The 16,831-nt window shown below is 47.8% G+C and overlaps 2 protein-coding genes across 2 annotated transcripts in view; both read right to left on the bottom strand.

The window, feature by feature from the left end:
• Positions 1 to 3,020: 3,020 nt before the first annotated feature.
• On the bottom strand, positions 3,021 to 5,518 carry Dbndd2 (dysbindin domain containing 2). Its single transcript, XM_034496480.2, has 3 exons — positions 5,379 to 5,518; positions 5,049 to 5,186; positions 3,021 to 3,650 (listed from the first exon to the last, which is right to left on the bottom strand). The coding sequence occupies exons 1-3, from the start codon at positions 5,515 to 5,517 to the stop codon at positions 3,451 to 3,453; spliced, it is 477 nt and encodes a 158-aa protein (XP_034352371.1). The 5' UTR covers position 5,518; the 3' UTR covers positions 3,021 to 3,450.
• Sys1 (SYS1 golgi trafficking protein) overlaps positions 5,379 to 16,831 on the bottom strand; it is a 26,130-nt gene continuing 14,677 nt past the window's right edge. The window contains exon 4 of the mRNA XM_076930207.1: positions 5,379 to 5,525. Within this exon, the coding sequence (XP_076786322.1) occupies positions 5,519 to 5,525 (7 nt within the window). The 3' untranslated portion in view covers positions 5,379 to 5,518. The remainder of the gene's footprint in view (positions 5,526 to 16,831) is intronic.

Raw genomic sequence — 16,831 nt, 5'->3', positions numbered from 1 at the left:
GTGGGAAGAAGCAATCAGTCCGAGGAGCTTTGGCTTAGGCTAAAGGTCATTCCTCCTGCAGACAGTGTTTGATATGGGGGCATATGGAGTCTAATGACTTTTTAATGTGAAAATGAACTGGAGTTCCTTAAGGCTGGGTCCTAAAATGTCTTTCATCCCGTGTTCTCTGGGAGAATTCACTCTTACCACGGCTTTGCTTCGCATCCATGCACTGATTAAAGCACGTGTGTTTCCTCTTTCACTCTAATCCTTTTACCCAGATTCCACACGGAGCCAGGTCTCTGCTTACCACGTTGTCTCGGATGTATCAAACACACTCAAACTCAATACATCTAAACAAATTTATTACAATTTCAGCCCACACCCTACAATCATCCTGTAGCATGAGGTAGAAACAATACTGTACCTTTGTCCCCTTCCTTTCCAACTCACCCAATCAAAAGGTGCCCAGGTTTACCTCTGAAGTCTTCTCAACCTTCCACCTTCCCTTACCCCACAACTACCCTGACTCTTCTCTCCTATTCTGATAAATGCAATCTTCTGGTTTCCAGGCACTTGATCCCTGTAACCAGCCTCAAGGGGCCTTCCAGCCGTTCTCTCTTCCCCTAGCTTATTCCTGCTTGTTATTCAGATCTCAGCTCCAATGTCACTTCCTCAAGGGAGACTCCCCCGTGACCTCTCTGAATAGACTGGCTGCTCTGCAGCACCAGTCAGAGCTGCAAATTTACATCTGGGCTCCACTACACTGAGCTCCATGACAGAAGCGACTTTTTCCTGTCAAGACTGTATTTGTGTTTTACACTTGTTAAATACCAACATGTACTATTCATGGCATGAAATAATGTCAATTTGTTTATATCTCGCTTGAGCCTAGGTAGGGAGATTACCTCAGCCTACTGGACCTGTTATGACTTCCATATATTACTGCATTCTTTGTCTACAGCCTGTCTTTTCCAGTATATTTTCTAAACTGCAGTCAGAATTACCTTTTAAAAAGGCAAGTCCAACTGATGAACCAGCTTGCCTCCATCTTAGGCCATAAAGTCATCTTACAGTGAAGACCAACTAGGCTCATTCATCCCTATTTGTGATTAAACCTGTTTCTCAAGGATTGTGCTGTGCACCTGCTGTAACCTCAATTATAAATGGTTCTGCATAGCCTGTCCCAGGAAACAGCAACTCATGTCTTTGTTTCAAAAAGTCATGACCATCTTAGAACCCTACCTTTGTTTCTAAAGGTTGTAATGACTACCTGTTGTTATGACTACCTTGTTATGACCACCTTTTGTTCTGCTTTTGAAACCCTATTTTGCTGCCAAACCCCCCATTTGGGAATGCCTTACCCCTGAGCTATAAAAGTCAAATCTTCCCCATTTCCAATATTGATCTCTTGGAGCCTGCCTTTAGGGGGAAGACAGCCTGGGTCCACGAATAAACAAGCTTGCTTTAATTAATTTGGTCACGATGATTTGGACCGGCGGTCTTTCTCCTTGCATCTCTGGGGTTAGTTGACACAACCACTTGTAATCTTTCATTATTCCCAAGAAAGTCCAAATGCAGTAACATGGCCTCCGACCATGTAAACTGCTAAATGACTACTATCTTCTTACTCCTTAGGAACAGGACAGTAGAGCGCCTTTAAAAAAGGGATATCCCAGCCTCCCGATAGACTCAGTGCTTCTCAGAGATGTTAGGTGACACTGGAATCTGATGCAGTGGCAATTCAGTGATTTGAAAGGGTTATCACTCTTTCCAAAAGCTAGAATTTACTCTCCTAGAAAATGCTGTGTCACAGTGTCTATAAAATGTCTAAAATGCCACATTTTCTGTTATAAAATTTTGGGCAATAAAATATAAGTGGGCACCATTTCTTATAGCCTCCAGGTAAGAACAGATCTCAGGCTGTACCCTGACAACAGACCCCAGGCTGTACCCTGACAACAGACCCCAGGCTGTACCCTGACAACAGACCTCAGGCTGTACCCTGACAACAGACCCCAGGCTGTACCCTGACAACAGACCCCAGGCTGTGCCCTGACAACAGACCTCAGGCTGTACCCTGACAACAGACCCCAGGCTGTGCCCTTTCTGCCCATTCTCTACTTCACCTCATTTTCTGCCATTTTCAAAGCCATGCTGGCTATTGCTTTGCCAGCTATCCTAAACACAAGGCACAGGCAAGAAATAACATTATGTGCCCAGGACGGCTAAGGAAAACAACCCAAAAAACTCAGAGGTGTTCAGTTACTGTGGACCTTCCCCAAGGAGTCCTATATTTTTGGCTTCTTCGGTACGAGGATATAAATTTGTATCTTAAGTCATGGTCTTTTACTAGCTGTCAAACTGAAACCTAATACAGGCTTCAAAGCATTTCACAATCTGACCTTCATCGTTTACCTCTCCCTGTATATTTTCAAATCCAACAATATAGCCAAACCGAGTGTGTTTTTAGCTTCTTTAGCCCTCTTCTTCCTCCTCCTTCTCTTCTTCCTTATCTTTTTTTGTTTTTTTGCTTATTTTACTTTTGAGACACTTTCATGAAACCCAGGCTAGCCTCAAATATGCTATGAAGCCAAAGCTGTCCCCTGCTCCCACCTCTGAAGTGTGGAGGTTTCAGGCATGAGCCCCACACCCAGCCCAGCCTTTCCACTTAGTGTGCTAAGGCAGCAGCTTCTCCCCAGTGGGATCCTTCTCCCTCTGCCTTGCTTGGCTACTCATGTCCTTTAGATCTCTGCTTAAGAAACCATCTTGTTGATTTTCTTTCCTGATACCAGAGAAGGACTTGACCATGTCACTTACTATACTGTGAATAATATTTACCTGATGTTCTCCACCAGACAGTAAACTCTGTGAAAACAGGAAAGCACTTCATCTTACTCGGAACTCTATTCCAAATGCCTTGCGGAGATATGAAATTCCTAAGTATTGCTTGGCAAAATGGAGTGAGTGATGGAGCTATGGCACTAGTTAGTTAATGACAGTGGGTGTGGCATCTTTGCAATATGAAGAATGAGGTGAAATGAGTGATATATTATTATTTATTATTTATACCATATCCTGTTCCCAAAAGGACTTATAGAGGCAGGATAACTGAAAAGTAAACTCCTCAGAACTTCCCCTCAGAGACACTGGCATAGGAGACTCTAATGGAAGACTACGGGATCATTGGGGGCAGGAGGGGACTAAGAAAACAGTGGCATCTTGTCCCACCTCACCTCTAGAGTCTCCCTTGGAAGTCCTACCTCAGAAGAAAAGCACTGTGGGGGCATGGCAGCAGGACAGCGTTAGCAGTAAGCGGGGGAGGCTAGCTCTCAGGCACACCAGCCACCATCCTTCCCTCCCTTTGGTGCTGAAGGAAAGTGTCAGGTCTTCTCCAGAGTGCTCTGCTGGGCTTAGGGTCTCCTCTCCATGGAGAACAGCCAGATTGGCCAGTCTATAAGAGGTCCACTGCTAGCTGCAGGGTCCAGGCTCTGCCCCTCCATCATCCCCATCCTCCTCATCAGACTGTGCCAAAGGAGTGTTTCCTCCCCCATCACTTGGATTTGGACTGCGAAGGTTGGAGGAGTCAGAGGACAAGGAGGAGGTCCGGGATGTGGTCCTGTCTGACGTGGGTACCAGCAGGCTCAGCTCCTCTGGATGGTCATCCACTCCTGCCCAAAGAGAAGAGCCAGTCAGGGCCATATACAGGGCTAGAGGACTCAGATATGTATCTGGCCAGAAAAAAGTACAGAGGGTGGGTATACGTCTGTCTAGGATTACTTCCCCAGTCAGCGAGGAGCCAGAACTAGGACCTCCAGCCCCTTCCACATCACTGTACCATCTTACGTTCCAGAGTCAAAGATCCCAAAGTTCAGGCTCTACCTCCTTTCTTCCTGGAGAGCTTTAGCCAAGCCACTTTCCCTACCAAGGACTGTTCTTCCTGTGAAAAGGACACTGCATTTCTATGTTTTTAGGGTAAAATCCTAAGAATGTGTATCAAATGTCTAGGAGGCTTGTCAGGAAATAAGAGCCATTTGTTGTTTTCAGGCTGGGTCCTGCACTGTAGCTTCAAACTCGCGATCACCCATCCCGTCTCTGTTTCCTGAGGGCCGTTATCAGAAGGAGCAACTGATCTCAGTAGCAGTTTAAAATAAGAGTATGAGTCTTACTTGGTAAGCAATCGGGGTGTGAAGCCAGGCAGAGGGTTGGAATATCAGCTTTCGACTTCCTGCCTATGTGACTGAACTTCTCTGAGCCTAATTTTCTTTTATTCCGGTTTTTTTTTTTTTTTTTTTTTTGGTGCTAAAATCAAACTCAAATACTTGCCAGGCAAGCATATTGTGTAAACTGTGGTTCTGAACTCATCCCTAGCCCCTAGCTTCCTTCTTTATGAAATGAAGAGCCTACTCCCTACCCTGACAGAACATTATGGCCAAGAGAAAACATGTGAAGTACTCTAGCACAGTATTAAGAACCTAGTAAATTAATCAGTAAAATTTAATATTATACAGTCTGGAGAGATGGCTGCTCTTCCAAAGGACCTGGGTTCAAAACTCAGCACCCACATGGCAGCCCATAACTGTCTGTAAATCCAAGATCCAACATCCTCGTGCATGCAGGCAGAACACTAATGAACATAAAAGAAAAGTAAATTATTAGAATAGTTAATACTATAGCCATGCATGGTGGTGCACATCTTTAATCCCAGCACACTGGGAGGCAGAGGCAGGTGGATCTCCATGAGTTCACCAATAGCCAGGGCTACACAGAGAAACCCCTGTCTTGAAAAACAAACCAACAAACCAACAAAAAACAAAAATTCTGATAGTAATTATGTTAATTTCACAAATGTAAAAACGTAAAAGCTAAACAAGCCAGCCACCGCTAGAACTTTGCCTGAGTAATCTATACCCCAGGTCCCCCCGAGAGTCAATCAGAGCAGCTAGCACACACTTACTTTCAACTTCTACTTAAGATTCTTCCCTGGCTCAGGCCTACAACCTCATTTCTGGCCCAAATATCCAACTCTGGCCAAATGGTACCCAGGTCCCCAAAGCAGAGGGACATACCAGACACCTGGGGAGTTGGCGGAGAATCCTCACAAGGCAAGAACACATCTGCTCCATCCTGATCCGCAAGATCAATAAATTCCACCTGCTCCAGTGTGTCCACATTCACTTCCATAGACGAGATGCTACCTATGGGGGCTGCACACAAGGGAGAAGTAGAGTAAACAGACCAGGCTAGAGCTGAGAGGATGATCAGACGTACCTGTAAGGTCCCAATTTCAGAGTTTATTGGACCACAAAAATAGGTAGGGAGCTGGCCCCCAAGATGTGAGAGCCACAGGACATCTTCCCCAACCTACCCCAACTCTATTCCTTGAACGTGAAACTTACGTCTTTGTGACTCAAGATGCAGATGGGATAAGGGAAAAACAAACTCTGTCTCTGGCTGTAAAATGTCCTCAAAGAACTTCTGCCGCTCCCTGAGACGCAGCTGCTGCCGCTCCAGGGCTGCTCGAGGATTTGGGTCCATGTCAGTCCCTGTGTGGGAATGGAGTAAGACAAGCACGGTGGTGGGGATGAGAAAGAACGCAGTAGGGGCCCAGGCTTAAGGAGCCCCTGAGAAGCTGGCATCCCAGCGGCATAGCCTCTGCCTCCAGTCTGGACAGCTCTGGCCTCAGCAGCCTTTCTCTTTTGTGCAACAAGACTTAGACAGAGGCAGAGCTGGCCCTGGTTCCACAAAGGGGATGTCGGTTCCAGGCACCGCAAGAGCCTGTCATTAATGAAGGCTGCCAGTGCTGGCTAACTGCCTACTTGCCCTTCTGAAAGACTGGGAGGGGCCAGCCATTTCATGGACCCGGCTCCCCTCAGAAGGCCAAGGAAGAACAGGGTGAGATAGGTTTAAAGTCCAGGAGCTATGGCTCTGGTTCTTCCCACCCCTTACAAAACCAAAGAAAGACTAGAGCAACTTTCCTCCCCCATGCTTCCTGCCCCCCAACACCACACACACACACACACACACACACACACACACACACACACACACCATCACCACAATCCTCATCACCTCCAAACCCTTTCACTGAGGGCAAAGACCAAACTTCCCGACTTGCCTCTGCCTCTTTCTGGTCCCAGGGTCTCACCTGAAGGGATCATCCTACCTACCTCAAACACTGACACTACTTCGTGAAGGAGGGCTCTTTCTAAAGAACTGAGCGCCTGTCCTGACCTCTCACACATCTGTCTGACTTATTTCCCAAGCTAGTAGGTACCAACTGGCAGGTGGGGACTGGCACAGTTCAGACCAGGTATCTGGAGTCCCAATACTGAGTTTTGCAGAACACCAGAGCTCTGGGGCCAGCTCTGTGCATTCATTCTCATTCCCGGTACACCACTCTGAATCCATCTATCATCAGGAGCGGGGGAATCTCTAGGGTGAGGACCAAACTGTCATCTTCCAAAAAACCTCATCTGGCCACAGTGTACCTCAGCTCCTGGCCAGGTCCTCGAGTACTGGGGGTCAAGAGGGACCCGAAACTAATGAACCAGGCAGGGCCAAGTCAGTGCCTGGAGTTGATGTGGCTGCTGGCTGGCCAGGGAGAAGGGAGCCGCTGACGCGGACTCGAGAAAGGCTCTTAGAGCTGCCGCCCAGGTCACAACGCTAAAAATACCCAGGGCCTCAGGGGCGGTCTGCGGAGCTGCGGGGAGGGGAGGCGAGCTCGCCAGGGAGCTGCCGCTGACCCAGGGCCACCCGGACGCCTCTCTCCTCTCCCCTCCCGGTGACGTTGTGGTCTTACCAGGTTGAAGGGATTGCCCACCGGGGGCTGCGGAGCCAATTCCCAGAGCTAGGTAGTTGTTTACGCGACCATAGGTACTGGGAAGAGTTAGGGATTTGGAAACAGGAGGCTGACACCGGGAAGGAACCAGGGAAATGGAGAACGAACGCCCTCTGCCCCGGCCCCACCCGCGCCGGAGGAGGCAAGAGGCAAAGAATTCCCTAAAAGGGGACTGGCGCGTGGGCGAAGACGGGGCGGGCGGAGGAGGGCACCCCACGTTCCCGTGCTGCGGGGGCCCAGTCCGCTGCACCTGAGCCCAACTCGCATTCCCCCCTACCTGCAGCGCCCGCGCCCCGCTGGCTCGCTGGGTGCGCTCCCGACAGGCGGCGGCGGGGGCGTGGGAGCGAGCAGAGCCGGCCGGGTGGGGCTGTGCCTGCGGGGTTCCCTGGGGACCGGCGGCCCTGGGAGCCGGGAACGAGGAAGAGGCGGGAGGCGGAAGTGGGGGCGGGGCGGGCACTCGGGGCTGGCGGCGGAGGACAGCTCCTCTGAACGCCGGGTCCCGGACTTGCGGGGCGGGCGAAAAGTTCCCGCACGCATCCCTCCTCGCTCCGCCCGCGCGAGGCTGCGCGCGCCCCGAAGCACTTGCGGCACCCCCGCCCGGCGCACAGCGACTGCGGGCACACGCGCCGGCTCCGGCCCACGCACACTTGATGCTCTCCGACTCCAGAGCAGCGCCCACGCAACGACCACGCGCACGCGCCCGCTGCCCGCCTCTCCGCACCTCGATCACCCTGGGCCACGGTTACGCGCACACTTCCCCAGAAGGTGCGGGATGGGGAAGCCAGGGTCGGCTGCTGCCCAGAGAGTCAAGTGCATTGCCGCCGCTGACCCCCGGGACCTTGGATTCCGTCAGTAGGCCCATGGACCACACCGAGCCGCCACCCTACGGGTCAGGCGCACTAGGCGAGTCAGGGCTGGAGGGGATGAGCCGGCGCCGCACCCTACAAGCCGGCAGGGAGCCAACACCTCGAGGTGCTCCACAGATGCCAGACATCCAGCCAGACGTGGGTGGGCGGTCCAGTTGGAAACTGGGGCCCTTTTTTCAGCATCTCCTGGCTCAAACCAGGGCTAGCAGTGTCCAGTATAGCAGCCCCTGGATCAAGGCTCCCCTCTTTTTTTCTCTCCCCCGCCCCATCCCCTTGTCTGGGCTCTGAATGCAGCTAGAGGATGAGCCATGACACGTGTGTGTGTGTGTGTGTGTGTGTGTGTGTGTGTGTGTGTGTGTGTGTTTTCCATTAGAAATCTGTGTTGGGGTCAAGCTACCAGGAAGCCATCCTTGTCATCTCCCCCTCCTTTGAGACCCACATTAAAATACACCTCCATTTCACATCATTTGTTTCCTATACACCATCCTGTTCCCACCACCCTGGCTCAGCCTCCCGAGGTAGTAGTAGCCTCTTTCAGGATTTCCTGCACCCTCTCTGCCTTTCTACATTCTCCACACAGGACAGCTCAGAGTACAAGTTTCATGTTTTAATTTCCTTTGTTAGAATAAAATCTAGGCTCTGGTATTCTAAGTCTTCTTTTTTCTTTCCTTTTCCCTTCCCTTTCCTTCCCACAGGATTTCTTTGCATAGTCCTGCTGTTCTGGTACTTGCTCTGTAAACCTCAAAATCCAAGAGGACTCAGAGATCTTCCTGCCTTTGCGTCCCGACTGTGCCACCATGCCCAGCTTCAAGTGGTCTTGAAAAGCAGGGAAGAGGGAGGGTGTGTGCAAAGGGTTGGTATGAGAAGCATGCACATCTGGGTTTCCCCACAGTGGGACAGTATTCCAGCAATGCCTGAGGCATGGACTCCTCGGCGTGGCTAGCCTGAGAACAACCCTGTGAGTAAGCGCAGCCAGCAGCTTGCTCACTCATGCAGAAGACTGGAGCTAGTCTGTGGGAGACCAAGTGCAGAGGGGAAGATTACAGCCAGACCCCCTTCGTAAATTGTGAACCATGGCAGCTCCTAGCCAGCTCCTAACCCTTCTCTGACTCTTACTCCTGCCCATTAACTAGGGTTATTAATCCTACCCTCTTACTGTAGGACTTTGAGCACACTGGAAATGCTCCATAAACCTTAGCCCTCTTTGGGAGTTCTGAGAAAGGAAAAGACTGCATTCTACCATGAACTTATGCCATAGGAAGGAGGCCCTAACTGTTAGCACTTCTGTGGGAGTTACCCGTGCCTCTGAGGTCAATGTTACTATGTTCACTTTACAGACACAGAAACAGAGCTACAGAGAGGTAGAGGACTGTTGCCTATGCTGGTCAGTGACAGGGCTGGAACTGGAACCTGGGCAGGCTGCCTTCTGAGATGGCTATCACCACGGCTCCAAGCATGCTTTTATCCTGTTGTAAGTTTTGTGTTTCAAGAAATATTATAGCAAGTTTGAGTCTTACTTCTCATTAATGGATGAAGCAGATACATGGTCTCATTTTCTACCATAGACGTGGATGGCGCACAGTGGCAGGATCTTAGCTCCCAAGGTCACTGAATCAGTCTCTCACCCCATCTCCTACCCCTGCCCCATTTTCAAACTCATCTCTGGAAGAAGAACTCTGGAAAGCAGGCTTTTCAAAAACCAGTCAAGTGCAGGAGAGCAGGGGAGTGTGGCGAGCCGGAGTTCAGTCTGACTGACCGAGCAATCAACTGAGCCCTAGATTATTTTCAATCAAAGAGAAAGTTCAGGATGTCTGTCGCTCTTACTGCCAGACTTTTAACAAAGACTGGTTAGAACAGGGTGATGTCCAAGCTGAAATTCAGTCAGTGAGCTACACGGGAACTGTGTCATCCCAAGGGATGGCCTGGCTGAGAGCAGAGAAGATCAGTAGAGTAGATGGCTGGACATTTCTGGCTTCCAGCTGGGATGCAGACCGCTGAGAAGAGCATCACCACACTGAGAACAATCTCTAAAGCTTGTTAGACAGTCTTCATGGCTTTTGTCAACCTTCAGAGAAGCGAGGTTGCAAAGCAACTAAGAGCATGAATTCCAAAGGATAGGAGCCTCCAGGAAGACACAGAATGTAGGCACTGGCTTACTTCTGAGGAGGAACAGGAAATCTCCATGTATAAAGGTAAGAAGAATTAGAAGAACTAGTTGGCTAAAATGTTTATGGAACTGTTAAAGGCCCACTGTGGCTCAAACGGGCTAGGTCTGCACGAATCCAGATGATAGAACAGTGACAGAGACAACTCAGTCTCTCACACTAATGGCTTCACACACGGCAGCAATTTCAGGCACAAGTAACACTGTACTTGGTGTCTATGTACTATGTCCATGGATTGGTAAAAACACAATACACACATGGAAATACAAAAACTATCAAGAATCAAAGTCAGAGGCTGGAGAGTGGTGCACACCACCACTCAGGAGGCAGACAGCAGAATGTCTGAGTTCAAGGCCAGCCTGGTCTTCAGAGAGAGTTCCAGGACAGCCAGGGCTACACAGAAAGAAAAAAAAAAAAACTTTGTCTTGTAAAACCAAACAAAACCAACCAACCAAGGTGCCAAAGGCAAGATTGTTTGTCAGGTAAGACTCTGTGAGACCAGGAGGACCAGATCCAAGCCCCAGATGCTGCAGCTGTCTGACAGAATTTAAGGGAACAGTGATCCGTGAAATGCCCTCATGGAGAATGGACAGGACGTACATGAGAATTGTCCGAAGATCACATGCAACACTAGAAACAGACACACTCGAGATCTGAAGAACACGCAAAGGAAGATACAGCAAAGGAAGAAACTGGTGAACTTGAAGACAGTTCAACAGAGGCTTCTAAAGATGAAACATAAAAAATAGTCAAACAAATCACAACTAGGGCTGGGGTGTCACTCAAGTAGGTGAGGGCCTGTGTAGAATGCACAAGGCTCTGCATAAAAACGGCCTGAGAGCATGTATCTATAATCTCAACACTGGGAGGTGGCGGCAGGAGGGTCAGAAGGTCACCCTTCATCTGCAGAGTGAGTTTGAGGCCAGCTTGGGCTACATGCGACCCTGCCTCGAAAGAAAGAAAAATGTCTAGAGTAAAAGAATGTAGGTTGGTGTGGTGGCGCACGCCTTTAATCCCAGCACTCTGGAGGCAGAGGCAGGTGGATCTCTGAGGTGGAGGCCAGCCTGGTCTACAGAGTGAGTTCCAGGACAGCCAGGACTACACACAGAAACCCTGTCTTGAAAAAAAATAAAACCAAAGAAACAAACAAACACATTGAGGGCAATAAATGAAGGCAGTGTTAAATTGTTAAAATGTTAGAGTAAATAACTGGTTTGCCTTACTATTCTATTATGCTCTCTCTCACTCTCACTCTGTGTGTGTATGTGTGTATGTATATGCATGTGAGAATACAAGTGTGGCAGCTGCGCTTGCTGGTGTGTACAGTGTACATGTGTGCCCAGAGGTCAACATGAGGTATCTCCCTCCACCGCTCACTCACCTTACCTTTGAGACAAGGTCTCTCTTCGGATCTGATCTCACACATTGGCTACCCTGACTGTCCAGTGAGCCCCAGGAATCTAGCTGTGGTAGCCCCCTTCCCTGCCATCACCAAGAGGGTTGGACTCTGGCCCTACATGGGTGCTGTGAATCCAACCGCATGATTGCACAGTAGGTACTTTATTGACTGAGACATCTACCCAGCCCCCACTATCACTATTTTACTATTTGTATCCTATAAAAACAGATTGTATATTTTAATTATATACAACAAATAAAACTTCAAAAATTGCCTGTTCAACATTTTAAAAATAAATCACCACTAATAACTAGTGTAGTCTCCCTCCATGGGCCTCTTGGTTGAGCCTGCCTTGATGAGTATGTCAGGGTTCCAAAGACCTTGACTCTCTTTCAGGATCTAACTTGAAGTCACTAAGAATTAGTCCTATGCTTTTTTTTTTTTTGACAGGTTTTCTCTGTGTAACAGCCTTGGCTGTCCTGGAACTTGCTTTGTAGACCAGGCTGGCCTCAAACTCATATAGATCTGCCTGCCTCTGGCTCCCGAGTGCTGGGACTAAATGCGTGCACCACCTCGCTCAGCCCCCTGTGCTTCTGTGTGTGTTTTGTAAGTTTTGGGTTTTCATAAGACTCATTTTTAGTTAATTTTTATAACTAAGATCTGGAGTAAAGTTCATTGTTGCATTGCAATAATGCAAGGATTTCAGTGCACTTAGTGAAAAGGTTATCTTCTAAAACTGAAGTGCTCTGTAATGCCTTCATAGTCACTACTTCATGGCTTCACAGTAACACTTAAAATCAGACAGTGAATCCTGCAAGTTCTCCAAAGTCACGTTGCATTTGCCTTTCCTCATACATTTAAAATTAGATTGTTGATTTCTGTACACAATTCCATTCAGATATTGAGTCTAGTCTGTTTATTTTGTGAGAGGGTTCTGCAATACAGTCCCAGCTGCCCCAGAACTTGTGGCAATCCTCCTGCTTCTGCCCCCTTAGCACCCCAATTTTGGAATGTAGGTGTGTATCTCATCATATCCTGCTATGCTCTGCTCTCAAGCTCCGTTCTGAACATCCCACCTTTGCATATTCATTTGCAGTTTAATTTTTAAAATCTGTACCTGCCAATAGAATTTTGGAGTTCAGCAGTGTTTTCTTGCTGTTAAAAAATATTTACATTTATTTATTTACTTACTTACTTATGTACTTACAGCTTGCCACAGTATGCATTTGTCAGAGAAAAAAATTACAGAAGCTGGTTTTCTTTTTCTACCATGTGTGGTTCAGGAATCAAACACAGGTTGCCAGGCTTTGCAGCATTTCTATTCAAAAGCTGTTAGGAATAAAATTATTTTTAAAAATTTGAAGTGATTATAGATTCAAAGACAATTGAAAAGTCTTGCAGTTTTTCCTTGGTCTGAGAAAGATTTTCTTATCCCTCAGAACTGCCAGGTGTGTTAGGCCATCAAAGCATGTTCCGGGCTGCAGTTAGGGATTATGCTGGGTTAGGAAAGGGGGGCTGGGCGGTTCTCTGAGACCCAGGACCTCACCACAACACAACCCCTGCACCTACAACTCAGAGAACAAGGAGGAGGAGATGGAAGCCTCTAAGTGCCAAAACACCAGTCTGCAGTCTAGGTGAGATTCTGTCACCTAGGAATGACCGAAAGATGTACTCATGACACTTGTACAGCATGGCTGCCTAAGCAAAGTCTGAAGAATGACCACCCCAGTCAGCACACTGACAAGGAAAGGGTAAATCTCAGGACACCTGCCCCATTCATACTCAAAGAAGTCAGCAATCCTGACAGCAGGAGAGACGGTCTCCCTAGGAATGAGCTCCATTGGTCAGCCTTGAAATCATATACTGGCAAGTTGTGTGTGGGTATGTACGTATGTGTGTGTGTGTATGTGTGTTGGTATGTGTGTATGTGTGTTGGTATGTGGGTGTGTACATGTGTATGTGTGTATGTGTGTTGGTATGTGGGTGTGTACATGTGTATGTGTGTGTGTGTATGTGTGGGGATATGTGTGTATGTATGTATGTGTGTGTACATGTGTGTGTGTTGTAACAATAACAATTTAATAAGAGGCCATGAATTTTAGAGGAAGCAAAATAGGAGGGGACATAGGAAGGCAGAAAAGATGTAATTATAGTTTAATCTCAAAAAAGGTGAAAAGACAAACCACACAACTACTATGGCGCCTGGATGCAGGAGGAAGAGTTTCTTTTCTTTGGGTGGTATCAGACACCATGGCCAAGGCAACTCTTAGAAAACATTTGATTGGAGTTACAATTACAGTTACTTGCTTACAGTTTCAGAAGGTTATCATAGCGGAGAGTGCTACATTCTGACCCACAGACAACAGCAGAGAGACACTAGGTAGGTCTGGTATAGGCTTTTGAAACCTCAAAGCCCACTCCCAGTGACACACCTCCTCCAAAAATGTTACACTTCTAATCTTTTCCAAACAGCTCATCCACTGGGGACTAAGCAAGGACAAGAACCAGCCCATGGAGACCACGCTCAGTCACGCCACCGGATGTGGCTGCTGGGAGGCCCTAGTAGGTGACTTCATACAAATGTGCGTATTGGCAGCACTAATTGGACTTGGTGTGTTACTATAACAGTATGTTTAAATTGGGAGGGAGACATGTTGGGGATGGAGTCCAGGGGAGTTGAGAGGGAGGGAATGGGGGTAGATATGACCAAGATATGGTGTACACGGATGAAATCTTAAAAGAAGAAAAGAAGAATTCAGGTGGTAGACTGTATGTTTAGAACCTTCTCTTTATTATTCCAGGCTTACTGCCTGAGTCCCTGGGTAGGCTTCTCTCCCCATGAAAGCATTTTCCCTATGGAAATGGGAAGAACAAACTAGACGGACTACAGAAAGCTTCTCATGAAGTGCTGTGACAGAACAATTTGGTCTCCAGGTCTGAACTGCTCAAGTGGCTCTACCTTGAGAAGGTGGGAGGCAGATACGAAGCAATAGCAACAGCATTGACTGGGCTGGGTATAATGGTTCCCATCCAGAGTCCCAGCCTCCCAGCACTCTGGAGGCTAAGGCTGCAAGTTTGAGACCAGTCTGCACCATAAAGTAAGTTCCAAGCCAGGCTGGGTTACTAGCAAGACCCTGTGGTGTCTTAGTTACAGCCACAGGAAGACAGTTCAGTGCTATCTTACAAAACTAAGCAGATGATCAGCAATTGCAGTCTCTGGTTTTTATCCAGAGGAGTGGAAAGCATATGTCTGCGTGAACACCCGAGACACCTGTCCACAGCAGCTTATTCATAACTGCCCAAACTGAAGTCACAAAAGATGTTCTTTAGTAGGTGAGGATAAATAAACTGAGATGCTTACAGAAAACAATATTATTCAGCACCAAAAAGAGGTGATCACTCAAGGTATGAAAAGACATGGAATATGTTTAAATGACATTTGTTTAAAAAGCCAATTCAAAATGGCTAGATACTTATTTTGTTTTATTTTGATCACAGGACATAGAGAAAGGCAAAACTATAAAGATGTGTTTGCCAGGGCTTGGTTGAGAAGGAGGATGAGTGAAGTGGAGTACTGGGGATCTTTTAGGGCGATGAGACAGTTCTGTGTGGTGTAATATCAAGGATACATCATTAAACATTCATCCAAACACATACACTAAGCCAGGCAGCACTTGGGAGGCAGAGGCAGGCAGATTTCTGAGTTCGAGGCCAGCCTGGTCTACAGAGTGAGTTCCAGGACAGCCAGGGCTACACAGAGAAACCCTGTCTCAAAAACCCAAAAAACCAAAAACAACCAAACAAACAAAAAACCCCAAACCCATACACTGGACAGTAGCAGGCGGGACCCCACTATGAAGGATGGCCTCTCATGATAAAGCTAACGCACCACTCCATGTCTGTCAGAAACTACGTGGTACTGTTGGTGGAATGCAGAGGCTACAGCCCAAGATGGGAAGGTTAATGGAAATTTTGGGGCATTCTACTTAATATTTTTTTTTTTTTTTTTGAGACAGGGTCTCACAATGTAGCACTGGCTGACCTAGAACTCATTATGCAGACTAGGATAGCCTTGAACTCAGAGAGAAACCTGTTTCCAAAGTACTGGGATTCAAGGGGTGCACCACCACATGCAGCTACTTAGTTTTGATATAAACCTAAACCTCCTTTAAAGGATAAAAATCTTATAAACATCCCAATAGATGTATGAACTAGAAGGGAATGAAAAGGTAGGCAGGTTGGGCCCAGTATAGAGTCCAACCATTGTGTGTCCAGAGCGAGCCCTCCTGGGGTTCTCAAAGGCAACGCAGAGGCTCACAGCCTGGCTCCTAAGCACACAGTAACATAGCACCTACATTGTGTCCACTCTCCCGGTCTATCCTGCCACACTTAGCTCAGAACTCCACTGAATACCTACACCCTGTGCATGCCCTCTAGTGAGAAGGCCCTGCTCACTCCATAGTCTTTGCCTGGCCAACATTTATATTTCCTTCACTAATCCCCTTAGATTGGGTTGGGGCCCTCATTTCCCCTTGTCACAGTGCTATATAGTTGTGGGGTTTCTTGTTTGATTTTGTTTTTAACATGATTATGACCTATGATCCTACCAAACACAGTTCTAGGTCCTGGAGGATTTATCAATGAATGAAACAAAAACTCTCGCCCTTGAGAAGCCTACATTCGCCGGGCAGTGGTGGCGCACGCCTTTAATCCCAGCACTTGGGAGGCAGAAGCAGGTGGATTTCTGAGTTCTGAGGCCAGCCTGGTCTACAGAGTGAGTTCCAGGACAGCCAGGGCTACACAGAGAAACCCTGTCTCGAAAAACCAAAAAAAAAAAAAAGAGAAGCCTACATTCTAGAGATGCCTTTCCCCTTGGCCTATGGGCTTAAAATCCCCACAGAAAGACAACAAGCACTGCCTACAGTGTTGCTGTCCAAGGTGCCTAGCCCAGAGCAGACCCCATCTCCTGAGTGGGGTCCTAAGTGGTCTGAAGGAGCTAACATCACCAAGGCCTCAGAGCATCTGCAGTACAACCCACTGCATAAGTGCCATGGTGGTGGCGGTGGCAGGAACCAAAGGGACTGTCCTTGACATCTGTCTCCACAAGGCAGATTAATGTCCCCAACACACCTTCGTAAGACAGATAAAGGATGTTTAAGACAGTCCAGGATGGAGTCAGTTATTAAAACTTGATTGGGTATCAGACTGGCTAGGTAAGGGGACAGTGCCTGAGAAGCTATTTCTTATAAGCTCTTTGGATTATTCTGACGTAGCCACCCACACAGCAGGGCTTCAGACAGACCATCATCATTTAGGGTGTGCCTCGGTCGGTCCCGAGCCACTGTAACTTCTCTTCAACCTCATTTTCTGCTACCACAGCCTCCATTTATTTCAGGGCTCTGCTCAAATCTCATCTTCTTGAAAAATATTTCACAAACCAGACTTCTGCTTTAAAGGGAAAAGTTATGTGTACACCTGTTTGTCTCTGTATGTGAGTGCAGACACCTGTGAACCAGAGGGCTGGTGGAAGCCCCTGGAACTGAAGCTACAGTTGGCTGTGAGCCACTCCACATAGGTGGTG

Source organism: Arvicanthis niloticus, chromosome 2, assembly GCF_011762505.2.
Source record: "Arvicanthis niloticus isolate mArvNil1 chromosome 2, mArvNil1.pat.X, whole genome shotgun sequence".
Lineage (NCBI taxonomy): Eukaryota > Metazoa > Chordata > Mammalia > Rodentia > Muridae > Arvicanthis > Arvicanthis niloticus.
This window is presented reverse-complemented; position numbering and strand designations above follow the sequence as displayed.

Bases quoted from the DNA above. Each gene is read 5' to 3' on its own strand.
- Dbndd2 (XM_034496480.2), bottom strand. From the start codon at position 5,517: ATGGACCCAAATCCTCGAGCAGCCCTGGAGCGGCAGCAGCTGCGTCTC. The intron at 5,187-5,378 runs GTAAGTTTCACG...CCTTGTGTGCAG, and splicing joins GCATCTTGAGTCACAAAGAC to CCCCCATAGGTAGCATCTCG. The intron at 3,651-5,048 runs GTATGTCCCTCT...CTCTTTGGGCAG, and splicing joins GCCAACTCCCCAGGTGTCTG to GAGTGGATGACCATCCAGAG.